Source organism: Phlebotomus papatasi, chromosome 2 (assembly GCF_024763615.1).
Source record: "Phlebotomus papatasi isolate M1 chromosome 2, Ppap_2.1, whole genome shotgun sequence".
Lineage (NCBI taxonomy): Eukaryota > Metazoa > Arthropoda > Insecta > Diptera > Psychodidae > Phlebotomus > Phlebotomus papatasi.
The window spans coordinates 15,732,702-15,750,072 of record NC_077223.1 but is presented as its reverse complement, the minus strand read 5'-3'; the positions used below and the strand labels follow the sequence as shown (position 1 = coordinate 15,750,072).

The 17,371-nt window shown below is 31.8% G+C and overlaps 2 protein-coding genes across 3 annotated transcripts; both read right to left on the bottom strand.

Moving 5' to 3' along the window:
* Window positions 1-1,098: 1,098 nt before the first annotated feature.
* On the bottom strand, window positions 1,099-8,091 carry LOC129802772 (uncharacterized). 2 transcript variants are annotated; one of them, XM_055848849.1, is made up of 3 exons: window positions 7,942-8,091; window positions 1,564-1,788; window positions 1,099-1,490 (listed from the first exon to the last, which is right to left on the bottom strand). In XM_055848849.1, the coding sequence occupies exons 1-3, from the start codon at window positions 7,987-7,989 to the stop codon at window positions 1,170-1,172; spliced, it is 594 nt and encodes a 197-aa protein (XP_055704824.1). In that variant the 5' UTR covers window positions 7,990-8,091; the 3' UTR covers window positions 1,099-1,169. The 2 variants fall into 2 exon arrangements, with proteins under 2 accessions (XP_055704824.1, XP_055704825.1); XM_055848850.1 differs by lacking the exon at window positions 7,942-8,091 and adding an exon at window positions 1,996-2,249.
* A 6,444-nt stretch (window positions 8,092-14,535) lies between these two features.
* LOC129802770 (chorion protein S38-like) lies at window positions 14,536-15,381 on the bottom strand. Its single transcript, XM_055848847.1, has 2 exons — window positions 15,275-15,381; window positions 14,536-15,198 (listed from the first exon to the last, which is right to left on the bottom strand). Exons 1-2 carry the CDS (start codon window positions 15,314-15,316, stop codon window positions 14,656-14,658), a joined length of 585 nt encoding a protein of 194 aa, XP_055704822.1. The 5' UTR covers window positions 15,317-15,381; the 3' UTR covers window positions 14,536-14,655.
* Window positions 15,382-17,371: the final 1,990 nt, after the last annotated feature.

Below are 17,371 nucleotides of genomic sequence, written 5' to 3'. Positions count from 1 at the left end.
TAATCGGTTAAGAAAAGTACTTTTCAAACTGGAGGTTTTGTTCTGTTTCCGAAGCTCTCAAATTTTTAACTCCTAGTATCTAATCCAATAATAAGCCAGAATTTTTTTTAGAAAATATTGGCAGATGATTTGACGAAATTAAGCCATATATGTAGCTAAGCCCTAAGTCTGAAGCCCGTAAAATACGCTTTTTGCAGCATTTTATAATAGGTATTATTAAAAAGCACTTTTTAATTTTAAGATGCCTAATACAGAGTTACATAATTTCTTGATTGATGTCCCAGCTTCCATGGTTGTAAAGGGATGTTCTCTTCCATATCGTGTCTATATACTCACAGTTATAACAAAAACGCCATAGTTAGACTTAATTAAGGAAAATATCAAAGGAAAATCTAAGATAAGAAATATTTGTGGGTGAGAAATGATATATTAAATAGACGATTTATTAAGTACCGATCAAACTAATGAAAAAAATTATAAATTTTCAATAATATGAACTAAACTATATTTCGCTTTAAATTACAATTAAATCTTTGCTTTTAGCCATATGTTACTTTTTGCAACACAACATTTATTTTGCATTAGATAAGGCTCTATAGTCAATTTGTTTATTTTAAATCGCTCTACGGTTAAGTTAAATAGAATATCACCTTCGACTTTGATTTTAAATCAATGTACAGTGCAGTAAATATAAACATTAATAATATGACTCCGATGAAGTAAACATTTGGTTGGAATTTGATCAGAAACGCCAAGAAAGGGAAAAAGAAGTTCATGAAAGTGAAAAAAAATCACTATGAGAACTGAAATGACCTCTGAAGTAAATTCCGTAGCTTTCCCCATGATTATCTTTGATAACCGTTCATCCAGCAAGTTCATGGCCTGACCTCTGACTCAGATCGTGATTCTTTTCTATCTCTCTCGTATTCGTAGAAAATTTACTAAGTTTTTCTCGGAATAATGTATTTTGTGGAAGTATCTTATCAGTGTGCGTCAAGTGCTTCAGGATTTACTGGACACACATGGAGATATACAAAGTGAAGCAGTAACTTAGACATTAGAAAATTTTCCGTAATTTAAATAATAATGCGTTAGTAATTTTCTGTCAAAAAACAGCTTTATTAAAATGATTTTAACCATATCATTGCAGATGTTTAAAGATTTACAATCTACACTTTAGCCTTGTGTTCCTTTACAGCATTTTCAACTTGTTGAGATAGGGCACTGGCTGTTTGTACGCTGGTTTGATAGAGATCCTGGGTCACCTTCTGGAAATTGTTGGTCATTTCTCCACCCTCTTTCTTAAGTTTTTCACTTAAACTCTGGGTTTCCGCAATAATTGTTTTGAGATTGGTTTCAAAGGCTTCTCGGTATTTCTTGGAGTCAGCCACCAATTCAGGATTCTTGCTCTCAATATCACTCACTGTCTCGCTGATCTTAGCCTTCACACTGTTCAAAGCATCATCAAAGTCACCAGAATACTTCTGAGCCTGGAATAAAGGAAAATAAGAAGGAAAAAATTTACTTTCCAAATTTATCCACAATTTTAAAGTAAAGACATACTTCTTTGGTTAAATCTGCACCAAGATCTTGCAATTTGGTGGCATATTTTCTGGCTTCAACACGAACTAAATCGGCTAATTCATCATTGGATTTGACTTGGAAGAACTCCAAGAAACCCTTGTGGAGTGTATCCAGTGTTTCTTGAGCTACAACTGAGAATTCCGTGATGGGACTATTTGTGGTTTCAGCAGGAGCATCACGACGAACAACACCTCCACAGGCAAACTAAAAAATAAAATATAAAAAAAATTTAATAAAATCGGGAAGTAATCTTATAATTTTTCAAAGGGATGAAGTTAAAACTTTCTAGCCTTAGTTTGGTCGCAATAGTCACGAAAAATTTGAGAAATGCATTTCTTTAACAAGGATAACTTATATTGAAAACACAGAAAGCTGCACGACACTAATGTTATAGGAATAAATAAATTATACCTGCAGAAGGCAGAGAGCAAGAACAATGATGCAAGATTTAGCCATAACTTTCACTTAATAGATTAAATGATCACTTCGGAAAAATCCTGCTGAAATGCGAGACGTGCTTATTTAAATGTTCCCTGAAAGTAAACTGAAAGTTCACCAGACTAGCACCGTCGTTTTTATAGGTAATCTTATCCCTCAGGCTCAATCGTCATGTAAATCACAAAACGAAATAAATCCCCCATGCACATCCTAATAGAAATGTTATGTATGCGAGGAAATATAACAAAAAAGTTCAGTGATAGAGAGGGAGGAAAATTAGGTAATATTCGACTGTCTTATCATTTAAAGTGCATTTTGTAAATTCTCATTGGTCGGTTTCTGATGGCCAATGGTATGTGTTGTATGTTTTGTTTGAGTGTTGAGTGATAAGACAAAAAAATAATGTGGAGAGCAAGTCATACGATGACGCCACATTTTTTTATCAACTTCTTCACATAAGGACTTTAATCTGGATTTATTTATAATTCCAGTTAGATTAATATATTTGAACCCCTTTAGTATTTCATACAGTCCTGAATCTGAGGGGTACTATAGGTGAACTTACTGATTGAAAAGCAATTATGTATAAGACAGAAATGAAAAAAAAAAATAAGTTTATTCCTAAAGAAACTGAAAAATTAATACAGAATATCTAAATTAGAGATCGAAAAACAATTTGTATTTTCTAATTTAAGTTTAATGACAGTATTTTATAATTTTGTCAAGATTTGTATTTCAGGACATAATAAAAGCACAAGTTGAGATCTATGATAGTTTATTTCAAAATATTCATTCATAATTTCGCTCTAACGAGGCATTATAAAGCTTAAAATAAGTAGAAAAAAGTTTCATAAAGCTTGTTATATTATAAAATTATTTTGTTAGAAACCTTTTAATGTAGAATTATATTAAAAACAAATAATTTGATCTTGTTATTGGAAATGGTTTTAATAATAACATAATCTAATACTATAGCTAAGTCTATTATTATTATTTCAGTTTATTGCCCTTTAAAGAGAGCAGAGTCCCTTAAATCAGGGTATTTTGAACCGAAATGTAATTATTATTATTAAATAGAAATAGAATAGTATTAGAATAAATAAATAAATCTGTGCAAGGCAATGCAAATTTGACTAACATAGTAAAGACAAACGTTCGATAGTTATCAGTATTTAGTTATCAGTTATGACATTATATTTTGTTTATAAATTGCTAGATATTTTCAATCAAATGCTTTCTTTTTTTAATCCGAAGTTCATTTTATATAGTACGTAGTTAAATCAACGTTTCTATTCCATATTATTCTAATTGAAAATAATAATTTTTTAGAAAATACATTTGTAGGGTAAGTGTGCCAAATTCCGACCAGCTTGCAATTTCGGCCACATTTTTTGTTCCTCAAATTTCCATGAATTTTTAGTTTTTGCATACTCTTGAGATTGTGCAATGCAAAAAATAACAAAAAATGTCGCCTCGACAAACAAGATGATGTGAAAAAGACTTTGAAAATAGGCCACCAATGCTATGTCTACATTTTCATTCATTTTAAAATGTATTAAGAATTATTTTAGAGAAAATAAATAGTAATAGTTACAAATATATACAATTTTTATTAAAAATATTACATTTCAAACTTGAGACTTTGGCGCTTGCATGCAACAATGCCGAAATTTAGCACACTTACCCTATCAACTTATATTTTGCAAAATGTGAAATGTGAGAAAGTTATTGGGCAAAATGTGAGAAATATATGAATACGAATATAATATGTACTTTAGAAACAAATTCGTCTAATTTTTATACAATTTATTTTGATATTTTAATTGAGTAACAAAATATTAAACAGAGATAGGGGGAAGTGGGGCATCTTTAAAAATGGGCCACTTTTGAAATTGGGATTTTTCTTCTTATGTTTAAGTAGAACTTAGCCATATCATAATGTAATTTAGCTTCTCAATCTGTTTGTACTTTATTATATCGTAATGATATAAAGGCACAATTATATTTAAAAGTAGGTGAAAATCCCAATTTCAAAGGTACCCCACTTTCGAAGGTGCCCCACTTCCCCCTATGGTATAACAAATTTAATAACATTCAAATTAGCATAGTCGTAATATTCAATGTAGAGTTATAATACTTTGATATGTTCCTGTTAATAAGCTTTTAAATCCTTTTAATATAATTAATTTTATAATTTTTCCAGTGTATGTTGATATCTTTTTTGAACTCAATAAGCCATACATAGGGAGTAAACAAGTCTGGTATTCACGGTTCACTTTGGGTGCCGATGGGTGCCGATCAGTACGATCCTGGAGATTTATCGGTGACTGACCGACGCAATCTGCCCATTTGCCATTCGTAGTATAGGGGAGACCGGGGTACAATTAGCCAGGGGTACAAGTAGACAGTGAATTTTTTTTTGTTGCCCTTAAAATGTACAATGAGCAAAGTATTTTTTAATGAAAGTAGGAACACATCCCCATATTACCAGAAATATTAATAAGTCTGATCCTGTTATCCTACAATTTAGAAGCATTTTTATAAAATGGATATAAAATTGTAATTTTGCTATTACAGTTTTTGGCCCAGCTTTTGGTTGTCTAAGTTGTTAGCCAAAATCTCATAGTTTTACTTTGTTTCTGGTTTAATAAAGTTAATTAAGAGATATTTTTCACTTGTATAATAATTATCTCCTTTTTTGTATAAGCACTGAAACAGCCCTCGGGGCAATTGTAGCCACTCTTCCGTGGCGGGATAAACCTATTGATGATTTTTCACAAATACATGGATAATTCTTAGATGAAAGAGTACTATTGATATTCCAAGCAATATTACCATTCGGATGAGCAATTTGTGAAATAGATTTTTTCAGGATGTTTGCATCAATTTTGCTGCAATTGCAAAAATGTCATAAAAAAGTCGGCTAAAGCCTTTTTCATTATACTTAAGTGACATATTTATCATCAGTGGGCTTCAGTGTATCAAGAAAAACAATATTTTGTATCTCCAGTTTGAAATTTCGTCTGTCTGGAAAACTGGTTGCAATTAGGGTAGAGTAAGTACTTTTCGCCACCTTAAGGTTTGACACCCTTATAATTCTTCCACTTTTTGTCGAAATAAAATGAAATTTTGTGTACAAGTGCTGTGAAGCATTGTCTATCTATTGAACCAGAAGACTTTCCGGGAAATTTTGAGTATCTGGTTGAAAAAGTACATTTCCTGCAACAATGCATGTTTCAGTACTTTTCGCCACCTTGTAAACAGTTTTTCGCCACTGTGTAAGCACTTTTTCGCCACTTGTTTTCAATTGATTTTTAAGAAACAGCTGCTTTCGAAAACCCCCAAAAGTACACGGCACAGTACTTTTCTTATTTAACACCGATATTAGACAATTATTAGAGTATTTCGAATGATTTTTTGCACATTTTTTATTTGCGACAAAAATTGAAAATTACGCCTGTTTCAACTAAATTCCGCGAGGAGCGCCACTTGTAAAATGCTTGGAAAAATGAGCGGCGAAAAGTACTTACACAACCGAAAAAAGTAAGCCCTATTTCACCACATCCGTATTTCTTTTTTTTTTTGAAACATTATTAAAAACTTATATTAGAACAAAGCTTAGTTAATAACGGATTGACTTTCAGTGAAAAAATATCGAATACTGTACTGAAAAAACATAAAATAATGCAAGACAATTTGTCTGAGCGTTGACAAGTTTATTAAGATCTCCATATTTTTTTGGTGACTGTTCACCTTGTCAACAATTTCTTTAATTAACTTGCAAATAATCTATTCGGTGAAGCATCTGATATGGTTTTCTGATTCATTTGGCTAGAGTTCACGAAATAACACTCATTTCGTAGTTCCACGAACTCATAATTCTCTTAAAATGTGTTTTTAATTTAGGTGGCGAAAAAGGGCTTACTGGCGAAAAAGTACTGACTCTACCCTAGTACCGCATAAATGGCTATATCTTCCTAGGCCGGGGAACGTGTAACCAATGTGTCAAACTTTGTTTATTATCCTCTCTAGAAAAACTCAAGGAATTTAGAGCCTTGGACTACACTGTTTCATACAGCCAATATCCTAATGCTACTTATGAAACATAAAAATATTAGATAAACTGTATCATTTTTCCATAAATCATGCGTGAAAAACGCCTCATTTATTGGCTAAATGTATCCCGGTTTCCCCTACTTGGCCACACGAAGCTGATCATACTTGTTCACCTCCTGGTCCACTGGTAAAAAATTAAAAGGTCGCCGATGATCCTTTGGAAGGATCACTGTTTTGTTGACACCTATTTATCTCCGAAATAATCGAATAAAAACAATGAAAAAGTCATCTTTGGTGTTCGCTCAGATGAGAGAAATACGATAAAAGTAATAAATAAATAAATTTACGATAAAACATAATCTATCGTGATAAATGCATAAAAAACTTCAAAAGATTCAAGTGAACCTTTCAAAGGATTAAATATGATCCATTTTTGTTGAAAAGGGTCAATTTGACCCTTTTATTTTTACCAGTGTCACACTTTTTTCTGGTCAAAAAATAGTCAATAAAACCAAATTCTAAATTCTAATGCACCATTTTGATATAAATTTTTAATGTATAAAAATAGAGATAATTTCTTGAGAAAGGGAAACCAAGAAGTTGCGGATTATTTCGATATTTAGAATGATATAAAAAGATTTCTGAACAATATTTATTACTGAACAAAAATGTGTTATTCTAAACTTTCTAACTCTACTTAGAATAGTATGGAACAGAATCATCCATGTATGTTGCACATTCTGCTACAATTACAATCAACATCATTCATATTTAAAGTGTGATTTTTCTCACGAAAAATGCCTTCTGAAATTATTTCTTATTGATTCCACTCCCATATTCTCAACAATTATCATCTCTCAATAGTGCTAAAAATGCTATTTTTCTGCAATTTCGAGCATTTTTTTTACACAGAGATCTGTTAGAATATGCGTGTGTCACATTGTTGTTATAAATTAGCAGCAGCAAAAAAAAAAGTGAAAAAAATAACATGGCAGGGATTCATCTTGAATGGCAAATTGGAGGTAATAATGAATTCTATAGTGAGCTTAAATTTGATGACTCAAAAAGTGAAACGAGAAAATTGCGTCTAAATTTGTATCAATTGGTGAAAAAGTGATTGCGATATAATGTGCGATATACCATTGAGAATTGCTTCCTGTTATGGAGTATTGGAATTGGAAGAGATAGTGGATAGACAGAAGAGGCAGAAGCAATGATTCAGAAATAGCAAAACAGAGAATATTTGTGGTAAAAGCAAAGAAAATACCAGAGAAATATTTTCATATCTCATTCACTTTATTGATAACATTCCAAAGGACAAAGATAGTTCGTTTCAACAGAGGTCTGTTTTGCTTAGTTTATTTTTATTGTTCATCTTTGGCCGATTTGTTCTTGCTGAGATAGTTAAGGTGGTAATTAGTAAGAATTTATTATGAGGAAAATATGAAGAAAAATTTTAAGAAGCAGTAGTTGGTGCTGTTGCTGCTTTGTCCTGTACTTTGTTTAATAGCTCCTGGCCACTCTTAGCAATTTCTGCACCAAATTTCGATGCAGAATCAACAAATTCATTCCACGTCTTCTCCGAAAAGAAATTTTTCAGTTGGTCTTGGAACTGATCAACCGTGCTTTTGGCTTGATCTTCTGTTGGTGTATCGCGCTGAATACGTCCACACATAACAATCTGCAGTTGATATTGCGGTAGATATAAAGTAAGAGTGAAAAAATAGAAATTATAACTAAAATTACTAAATTATTCAAACATGCACATTAGTTGAAGAAACTCCAATAAAAACATGAAAAAATGCAATAGTTGATAAAGTATATTCGATAAATTGGATTTTTTCAATTTGATATGAATTTTACCTGGACGAAGCAGAAGACAGCAATGAAAATTAATCCCAATTTGGCCATTTTGATAGAAAATCTTATGATGCAATAGCAAGATTTTACAACACAGACCTCAAAAGTGCAATATCACTCCACAAAGTTTGAACTTGGAATGAGATGTGTGCTTGAAGTTGATAATTCAGCAACTTTAGTATGATCTCTGTGTTGTCAATAAAACAATATTTTCTGGATGGAGGAGTGGGGATAATACTAAGTGTGTGAATATAGTCCGGATAAGACTGCTCTGAAAGGCATTTTAAATTGATAAAAGCAACATTCATATATTCTCTGTTAAATACTTTAAATTTCCCCTCAATTTGATTGTCATTGAGAAAAATTCTCACATAAGTAGAGACAGTGATAATACGTACATAAAATTTTTAGCTTTCTTACTAAAGGGATAAACACATTGACACAGAGTATACTATGTATTATAAAAATACGTAAGTAAAAGTAAGGGAAGGACTTTAAGGTTTGGATAAACTCTAGCTTTGAACACTTCATATATTTACCATATTCCTTTATAAATTGTCACGTTTGTTGAAGTGACTTGTTATAGGGTAAGTATATAAGTATATAGGTAAGTATGCCAAATTTCGTCGTAGTTGCAAATAAGCATCATATTGATTTTTTTGTTACTTCCTTTTCGGGAGGGTTGTGTGGAACCTTGAAAACTAGTTTATCATCTTTGTTTTCTTTAAATCACTTCCTAAAATATTGAAAAATTAATAAAAATATGGGCATTGCTTTGGGTAGTATTCCGGCCACTTTGAGTGAAATTTCGGCCACTTTTTTACTGGCAACCTTTTGTAACGCAACAGATAGAACATTTCTAAACGTCATACGGAACGAGTTTAATATTTAGTTTAATACGTTTATATGATCCAGAAGTCCTGAGATCTTCCGTGTAATTTGTCCTGAAGACCTGAAGAGTAGCATCTCAAATTTATGCGCAGATTCCCGTAGCAATTTGCTCTTTCTGAACTTTTCCAAGGCCTTTTCCACATCATCTTTTTCATAGAAGGGATGAATTTTTTCTCTGAACATTGTGGAACTCAGAAATTGAAAAGAAAAACACAAAATTGATAAGAAATTTAGGAAAGCAAAAGATGTTGCCGGAATAGGCAACACTACCTTATCGAAGAGACGCTCAGAAAGTATATACTTTTTTACGCGAAATTCAGGATCCAGTTGGGAAATTTTACCCGAAATTTAAAGATTGATTTACTATTAACATAAACAGAAACAATCTTTAATGAAAACTAATCAATTTTCATGAAAAACACCGAAGGAAAACCTTTTGCACTTCACCACAAATCAGAAGACTGCTAGAAACACAATCGATCTATCGATCTGTCACATTTTTTGTAAGACTCCTTCCACACTGAGTGTTACAACACAATTTAAATTTAAATTATACCTAAAATTTAACGGTTTTTGTGTTAATACATCCTAAAATGAATAAATATTTAAAACCAAAATGAATTTATTGATTATTCGAAGATTACATACATAATTTTAATTAATTTATTTGCATGGCCGAAATTACACACAAAGCGGGCCGAAATTTGGCACACTTTCCCTAATGATAAGCTTGAATACTTTTTAAGGAATTTAAAAAATCCTCTATTGTCTATTAGGATTTTACTGCTCGAACTTAAACAGAGATCAGTTATGTTTCACTCTTTCCAAGTTGTCACTGTCCTGGAACTTAAGAAGAAAAAGATGTCAACTTCAGGTCTTCGATGTTCCCTAATGTAAAGAAACAATCCTCTCGTTCAGAAATAACCTTCCCGATTTGAGAGCTCTCTCCGGTCCCCTATCGCTCTCCACCCTCTCCAAACCGTTCAAAACCATGTGGTTTTGGTTTATTTCAAAAACGGCTCCTACGATTTCTTTTAATTTTGGTTTTGGAGGTAGTTCAGATGAACATTTTGTCCAAAGATGCCTATGGCTTAAAAAATCGCCATTTTGGATTTTTGAAAGTCGAAGTTTAATCAGTCTAGAGGGCCTATTTTTTAATCGATTTGATTAAATTTGGATTTTTTGAAAAGGTCTTGAAATCAATAATTAATTGGTTAAATATCCGTAAACGACTTAACTTTCTCGTATTTAAACTTTTTTTGTCTGTCCATATGCTTTTAACTCATGCAAAAAATTCTAGAATAATCATTTCTTTACCAATTTACTATTTTGAAATACTTTTGTGGTATGAATCAATTGATTCGTTACTAGACCAGTGAGTACCAAAAGCACCATGCGAAAAAATAATTCATGGAAAGCTCTATCTCGTGAGTTCAAGCATTCCGCAAAGCTGGGATGCTTTGCCATCTCTTTTTAAAACACAAGACAATTATTCCGCTTTTTAGATAGTTTTAGCATTAAAATGCTAACACAAAGTAAATTAGTTTTGTTTTATGTCAATGTGTTTTCTCCTTAAATAGCCATATCAGTATTTTTTATGCTTTGCGACCTCAGTGTCATACTGAGAGATTTCGGCAAAAGATGATGTTCATTAACAGATGTAGTTTAAAGGGAGCAGCAAGAGAAAAACTCAATTTCATTGTGACCCGATGACTTCAAATATCTCGCTTAATTTCATTCAAAATGCATTTATTTAATGCTCAATGGAAGGGTTAATACATTTATTTAATTGCAATAGAAGATAAAATTAATATGAAACCTCATCATTCACTATACAACAGGTCTCCATTCATACTCCGTGTTGCGAATAATACGAGATTTCTCGGCAGTTGTTGCTGAAGACGTTAGAGATTGAAACATATCCAGGATGGAGTTGAACAGCTCAAAAATTGTACGGGGTTGTGGACCATTCGTTTCTCTTTTCACGGGCAAGTCCTTATTAGTAATATCCTCTACATGTTCCCGGGGTTCTAGCTTTAGTGAACTGATAGTGAATGCATCCAAAACAGTGAAGAACTGAAATTTTGAATTTTATTTAATAACACTACATATCAAAATGGGATTAAATTTATTATAAGCATTTTACCACTAAAAAGAAGCACAGCAACAACAGAGCAAAGGAACACTTCATGATTTTGTTATAGACCAAATACTGTATGATGTTTTAGAATTGCTTTTCATATTCTTATATAGGGAATGTCTCAATGAAATAAAATTATGCCAATGACCCACTTTAAAAAGCAGCGGTATTGTATTACTGTGTCACGAGAAAAATTGTGCTTAGCAAACGAATTGTCACCTTACTATTTATAAATTGCATTAAATCTTTAATAAATTTTTACTTTGTAGAAATGTTTGAAAATGGGCTCAATTTGATTTAGTAAAGCTGTATAAGAAGGATATGTTAATAGTTTAGAAGTAAGTTTAGAATTACAAGTCATATTAGCAACAAAAATTGCTGATCTTGGATTTCTTACCACTTAGGACGGTCATTTTTATATATTTCTCAACTTTAATGAGCTTTAGTTTAGGCAGTTAAAGACAGAAGAAGGATAGATATAAGAGGGTGATATTTTTTGTAGTTTAATTTTGACTGCTTTCAAAAATCAGAAAAATATGTAGGAATTTCATGCAGTCCGTGATATGGTCCCTGAGTATTGCCTTATGGGAAGGATTGGTCTGTAAAAGCGGATTTTTTCCCTAAAATGGATTACATTGAGATAAAAATTAGGCAATTAAAAGCATTCACTTTACCTCTTTAAATTTTAGTCGATTTAAGTTATTTTACTTAAATGATGATTTGTGACTAGCATTCTTCTAAATAATTAAGATACTTTTAGCATCAAGAGCACACATAACGTAAGCTACATTGAACATGAAGCTTTTCAGAAAGGAAAGAAAAGAATGGTGAAACAGGTAAGAAAGGGTAAGTTTCTTTTGGGAAATGTGTTTTAAAAACAACTTCAGCCTCTTGAAATTGCCTCACAACTTTCTCTACATTTTTCCAGTTCTTTGAAAATTTTAGATTTTAGAAAATACTATAAAAATAAATAAAAAAACTTATAAAGTAAATAATTCTGTAATTAATTAATGCCAAATTACATTTTTTTGTATGGAAGTCTTAGAAAAACTATAAGAAATTAAATGCATTTTGGAACTTCAAGTTTTAATGATAGGCTGATTTTTCCTTTTCAAAAATTAACTTTTTTTTGCTTGGAAATGCTCGACTTTGATGGACTCTAAGGCATTCTTCTATTCAGATAAAATCATCGTTTTTATCAAAGACCAACTTATTTCGAGAGATATTTTTGCTATTTTAATTAATTTTTTACTCTATTGTAACTCATAGAATATGTATTGTGGTTCTATTTATGGTTTTTTTTGTAAAATGGTTTCATAATTCAATTTTCAATGTATATATTAACCCTTTAAGGACGATTGGAACACCGGTGTCCCATAAAAAAAATAATTTTTCCTGACTACCTAAAGTTATTTTTTTCTTATGTCTGTACATAATTGTAAAGTAGAAGGTTGAAGGAATTTAGAATATTTTTTGAAAGTCTAGTCTAGTTATTTGCTATTTAGTGAATATTTATGCCCAGCGCACAATAACATTTGTTTTGTAAACATGTTTTTAAGATTTCAATGAGAGTGAATGAAACCTAGATCTAGTTATCTCGCTCACTCTCACAGGCAATTTTGAAGACATGTTTACAAACAAAAGTTATTGAGCGCTGGGCATTAAGCTCAAAAATGGCGAATTTTTAAATTCTTAAATTCATAATTGATTTTATTTATTTTTTGAAGTTTCATTTTTTTTTAAGCAAAACCCTTTTGGCAATAAAAAATGCAATACTCATACGTAATATTTTTCATTTAAGCGAAAAATATTATTCATTGGTATTATCAGGAAAATTACTTAAATTTTTGGGCTATTTCTGTCGCTATCGTTCATAGAAGCACAAACACAAAATACACCGAGTCAGACTCTGTTGGTCTTTCCAAGGTTAGATTTAAGACTTATCATTGATTATGTTTCTCAGTTTAATTTTTATTGTTGATTTTCAGTCCGTAAAAAGTGTCTCGCCGTTAAAGGGTTAAACTACCCTTCTTTCTCAAATAGGACGTTGATCGACGATTGAAAAAAAAAACAAAAAATGAATATTTTCTCTAAATGTTTTTGAAACTTTTTTATTTCACACTTTTTCAACTTTTTCTTGTTATCTTAATTCAAAAAAATGTATATATTTTTTTCGTCAGCGTCATTTCAGGAGAATTTAATTAGCTCTCTTTTGGTGAAATTCTTGTTAAAAAATATTGATTTCTGACTGCGTAATTGCAAACAGATGAAGAGCATGCAAAGATTAAAAGTTGACAATAATCTCAAAAATTCAAATACGAATTATGCTGAGATCGCGAAATTGACCGGAACTTACTGTCCGGAAGATTATAATTTGGTCCAAGGGACTCAAGTTTATTGCTCAAAAGCCAGGAGGAAGTATCCGAAAGCCAGGGATTTAGGACAAGAGGATGGAAAAGAAAGTGTTTGAGCCTTTCGAGAAACAACTCAATCTTTCCGTGCAATATGTTGGCAAAAAGATGGGAATACATTGAAGCTTGGTCCATAAAATCAAGAGGAGGAATGGTTTGATAACCTACAATGTGCTAAAACAAAGATCGCGGAAACTCAACGATCATCTTCTCAAAGGATTCCAAAACCAGGTTGCAATGGCGGATGTTTTTAAATTTTCAAATAAAAATTTCAATAAATATATTGTTAATACAGGAGAGCCTCGCTATAGGCCAAATTTGGTTCCAGATTTGACACTTGGGTCGCACTATAGTCCATGTCATTCTTTAAAATTTATCAACGACTTTTAGTATTAAAATTTTGCTCGACGGCTTCCACTTTCTTTGCGATTGCGGTACTTGTTCTCGCTCTCTTCATTATGGATCACAGTTATCACAACTACTCAATAAAGTTTGCCAAAAATATTAAAATAATTATGACAACATTGCATGTCGCATACTAAAAAACATAACCTAACTTAAAATCAGTGTTTTGAAATCAACGGTCGATAAATTGTGAACTACAGAGCGATGGCCTATAGCGGGGTTCTACTGTATATTTTTATATTATCAGGAGCTTGAGTTAAATATTTATTTCGATGTTGACCATAATCCCAAAAGCCAAATTTCCGAAGGACCAAAATGCCGATATCCAAAATTTCGAATTCTTAAAAGTGTGATATCGGTGATTTTGGCTTTCGAGATTTTGGCCCATTTGGGATCTTGGCTGTTTTTGGAGTTCGGGATTTTGGGTTTTGGGATTTTTACCGGGACCCCTTTTTATGATATTTACTCTCGAACTCAAGCACTGAAGATTTTTTAATTGATTTTTTTTTCAAGTTTTAAGGAAGTTGTCTAACATCAAAATTTATTTTTACGGAATTTTAAATTTTTAATTGTGTTCGTGATGTGATAAATTTTATGAAGATGATAAATTCATTTGGTAGATTTATGAAAAAGATATAAATCCCAATAATTAAAGATGAAACCAAATATTTGATAACGCTACGCTGAAGTTTTAAAGATCAAAATCTTTAATTTTTCATACAAGGTTTAAGGAGAATAAATAGTAGAGTGTTGTGATGCAAAAGTAGAACAATTTTATTTGTGGTTTTCTCAAACAAATTGATCGTTATAAATAAGGTTTGTTCGTCAGGTCTCATCCATTGAGTCTATGGTGTAAGTGCAAGTGATTCCTTAGAAATCCAGATCAGTGTGAGGAGCACTGTGGTGGACTGGGTAATTGTGGAATCCGTGATTGCATCCTTCGTTGCAGGTGTGTGAGACATGGACCTCAGGCTTCTGGCATTTGGACACCCACACCTTTCCTTTGGGCTGGGCCACCTTGAAGAGAACAGGCTTGGTGGCGACTTCCTTCTCACGGATGATCACTGGCTTGACAATGACTGGAGAGCGACTGTGGTGGTGCAGAATAACGGGAGGCTGTTTCACAACAACTGGTGGATGGTTCACCAAGATCTTGGATGGAGGAGGACGGACGACAATTGGGGGTTGACGGTGAAGATAAACCTTCTGCTGTTCCCTGTAGGGTGTGTGCTCAGCAACCAGGGGCTTCTCGTAAACGACCTCCTGCTTTTGTGGCTCCTGTTTATGTTGAGCACAAGGAGGAGTATGTGGTAAATCTACTGACTCTTTCACTAGATCCTCATGATTGATTTCGGTAATATCAGTGCCGAGACCATCGTGACTCCAGTAGTCAGGAAATCCAGCAGATGCCACCTAAAAATTGATAATGGAGCAGTGAGAAGAAATCTTTGGATACTTTTTCGGTGATTCCTAGAAAAGATCAACTCACCTGAATGAAAGCCACAGCCAAAAGAATATGGAAGGTATTCATCTTCGGGAATTAATTAACTTGACTTCAAGTTGTTCTTAGTGTGAAAACTTGTGAACTGATGCTTTCTCCAACATTTCACTCCGCTTAAATACAGATTCTAGGGAGAAATTCTTGTTGACTTGGCTCACGAGTAAATGCAGTAAATGCAAATAATCCTTCACTCTTGTGATAATATTTGGGTGATGCCACTATTATTCCACATTTTTACTAGAGACCGAGTGAATAAAGAATGTTTACAGAAAACACTTGGAGTGTAATTTTTGCTTAGAGGGTCATTTTAAAATTAAGAATGACTTAGTATTTTGTGTGTTCCAGGGGTTCCAGGTATAATAAATGAATGTAACATAATGCTTTATTGAGATTTTATTCTTAGGTATAATTATTTCGAAGATTCAATACTATATTATATTGCTTCATTTTAATATAAATTGCATATTAGGCGCATTTTATCTAAATGTTAAAGAAATTTCTGCTTCTGTTGTTTAAAGTAATCTTAGTTATGATCATCAAGTTTGAAAAATCAATAACTTAGTAAGCATGACTATTTAATAAACTAATATTAATAATTTTGCTTTTAGCAATCTAATCTCGATCGTTACTAGTATATAGGGGAAAGTGGTACACCTTTGAACTGGGGCAGTTTTAAAATTTTGTATTTTCTCCTGTTTTTAATAGAACTGGACATTATTGTGATATAATTTAGCTCCACAACCCAATTGTGAAGCCAAATTTATGCCTTATCGTTTTAAGATTAAGATTAAGATTTGTTTGAGATTAAATTTCTTATTTGACTGCAATGCAAATAATAAAATAAAGTCGTGATGTTTAAAACGTTTGCAAAAATTTGTAAAGTGGAAATAAAGGTTTGTTCTTTAATAGTTTTATCCAATCCACTATTTATAGAAGAATAAAGAATTTGAAATTGTCTAAATTGGATTAAAATTGGATTCAATAAACTTAATAACTTAAGTGTTGAACTTCTCTTAGTTAGAGTTTAGTAAGATTCGTACTGATTCAGGCCCTATTCTAAACATCTTTCGACAAGATAATTTTTGGGAAATTTACGATTATCTTTAAAGTATTATTCTTCGATTTTGTTCAATTCTACATGTTATTATTCGAGCATTTTTAAATAAACATATTTGATGCGAATATTCACGCATAGGATTAAATTTGAAAAAAAAACCATAAATCTTCAGAAATACGAGAGCATTATACACGGCGTTTAAAAGAAAATTATGGAAAAGAATTAGATAAGTGGTAATAATTGAATGTGGATGAAGAACTTGTGACTAAAATATTACAGGTAAAAAGTTCGAAAGAAATAACATGTAGAAATTAAACAAAATACTTAAGACAAACATTCTAAAGGGGTTTTCGGACCAGAGGTTTAGCAAAGTTCTCGAAGGTCTTAATCTCCTAAATAGCCTAAATATAGCAACCAATTTTATTGGTTTTTTTCATTTTCTAATAGATCATGGTTTTCTAATAGATCATTTACCCTTAATAATTAAATCCTAAGTAAATTTCATCCAAAAGAACTTGACTAAGAAATTAGAGCAGTTAAGCCATATGGCTAAGTCTTATTGTTTTATTAATCTATAATAAGGGAAATGGGGTACTTTTGAAATGGGTTACCCTTGAAATTAGGCTTTTTTCTCCTATTTTTAAAAGAAATTAAGGCTTAACATAATGTAATTTAGTTTATTTAGGAGAAAAATCCCAATTTCAAAGTTGTTCAATTTCAAAAGTGCCCTACTTCCCCCTATATAGCCTTTATTCTTCCACCAAGTCTCGCACCAAGTTTTTTGCGGTGATAGGTTCCAGATATTTTTAACAGGGTTAATAAAAAAACAAACTTAATAATTTCTAAAACTGTCTTATTGGAGACATATCACTTTCTTTCAATTGCTTTAATTATAATTTTAAACAATATTTTTTGATATTTTAATATTTTTAACAATATAATTTTACAATAAATATAACAAGACCCTTTTTAAACTTATCAAATGGAATACATATTAATTTATTAGGCATTCCATGGCCAATTAATTA

Excerpts from the sequence above, each read along its gene's own strand:
- LOC129802772 (XM_055848849.1), bottom strand. The coding sequence starts at position 7,989 with ATGGCCAAATTGGGATTAATTTTCATTGCTGTCTTCTGCTTCGTCCAG. Across the intron at positions 1,789-7,941 it reads CTGTCTTCTGCTTCGTCCAG|TTTGCCTGTGGAGGTGTTGT; the intron begins GTAAAATTCATA and ends TTTATTTTTTAG. Across the intron at positions 1,491-1,563 it reads GTGCAGATTTAACCAAAGAA|GCTCAGAAGTATTCTGGTGA; the intron begins GTATGTCTTTAC and ends CCTTTATTCCAG.
- LOC129802770 (XM_055848847.1), bottom strand. The coding sequence starts at position 15,316 with ATGAATACCTTCCATATTCTTTTGGCTGTGGCTTTCATTCAG. Across the intron at positions 15,199-15,274 it reads TGGCTGTGGCTTTCATTCAG|GTGGCATCTGCTGGATTTCC; the intron begins GTGAGTTGATCT and ends ATCAATTTTTAG.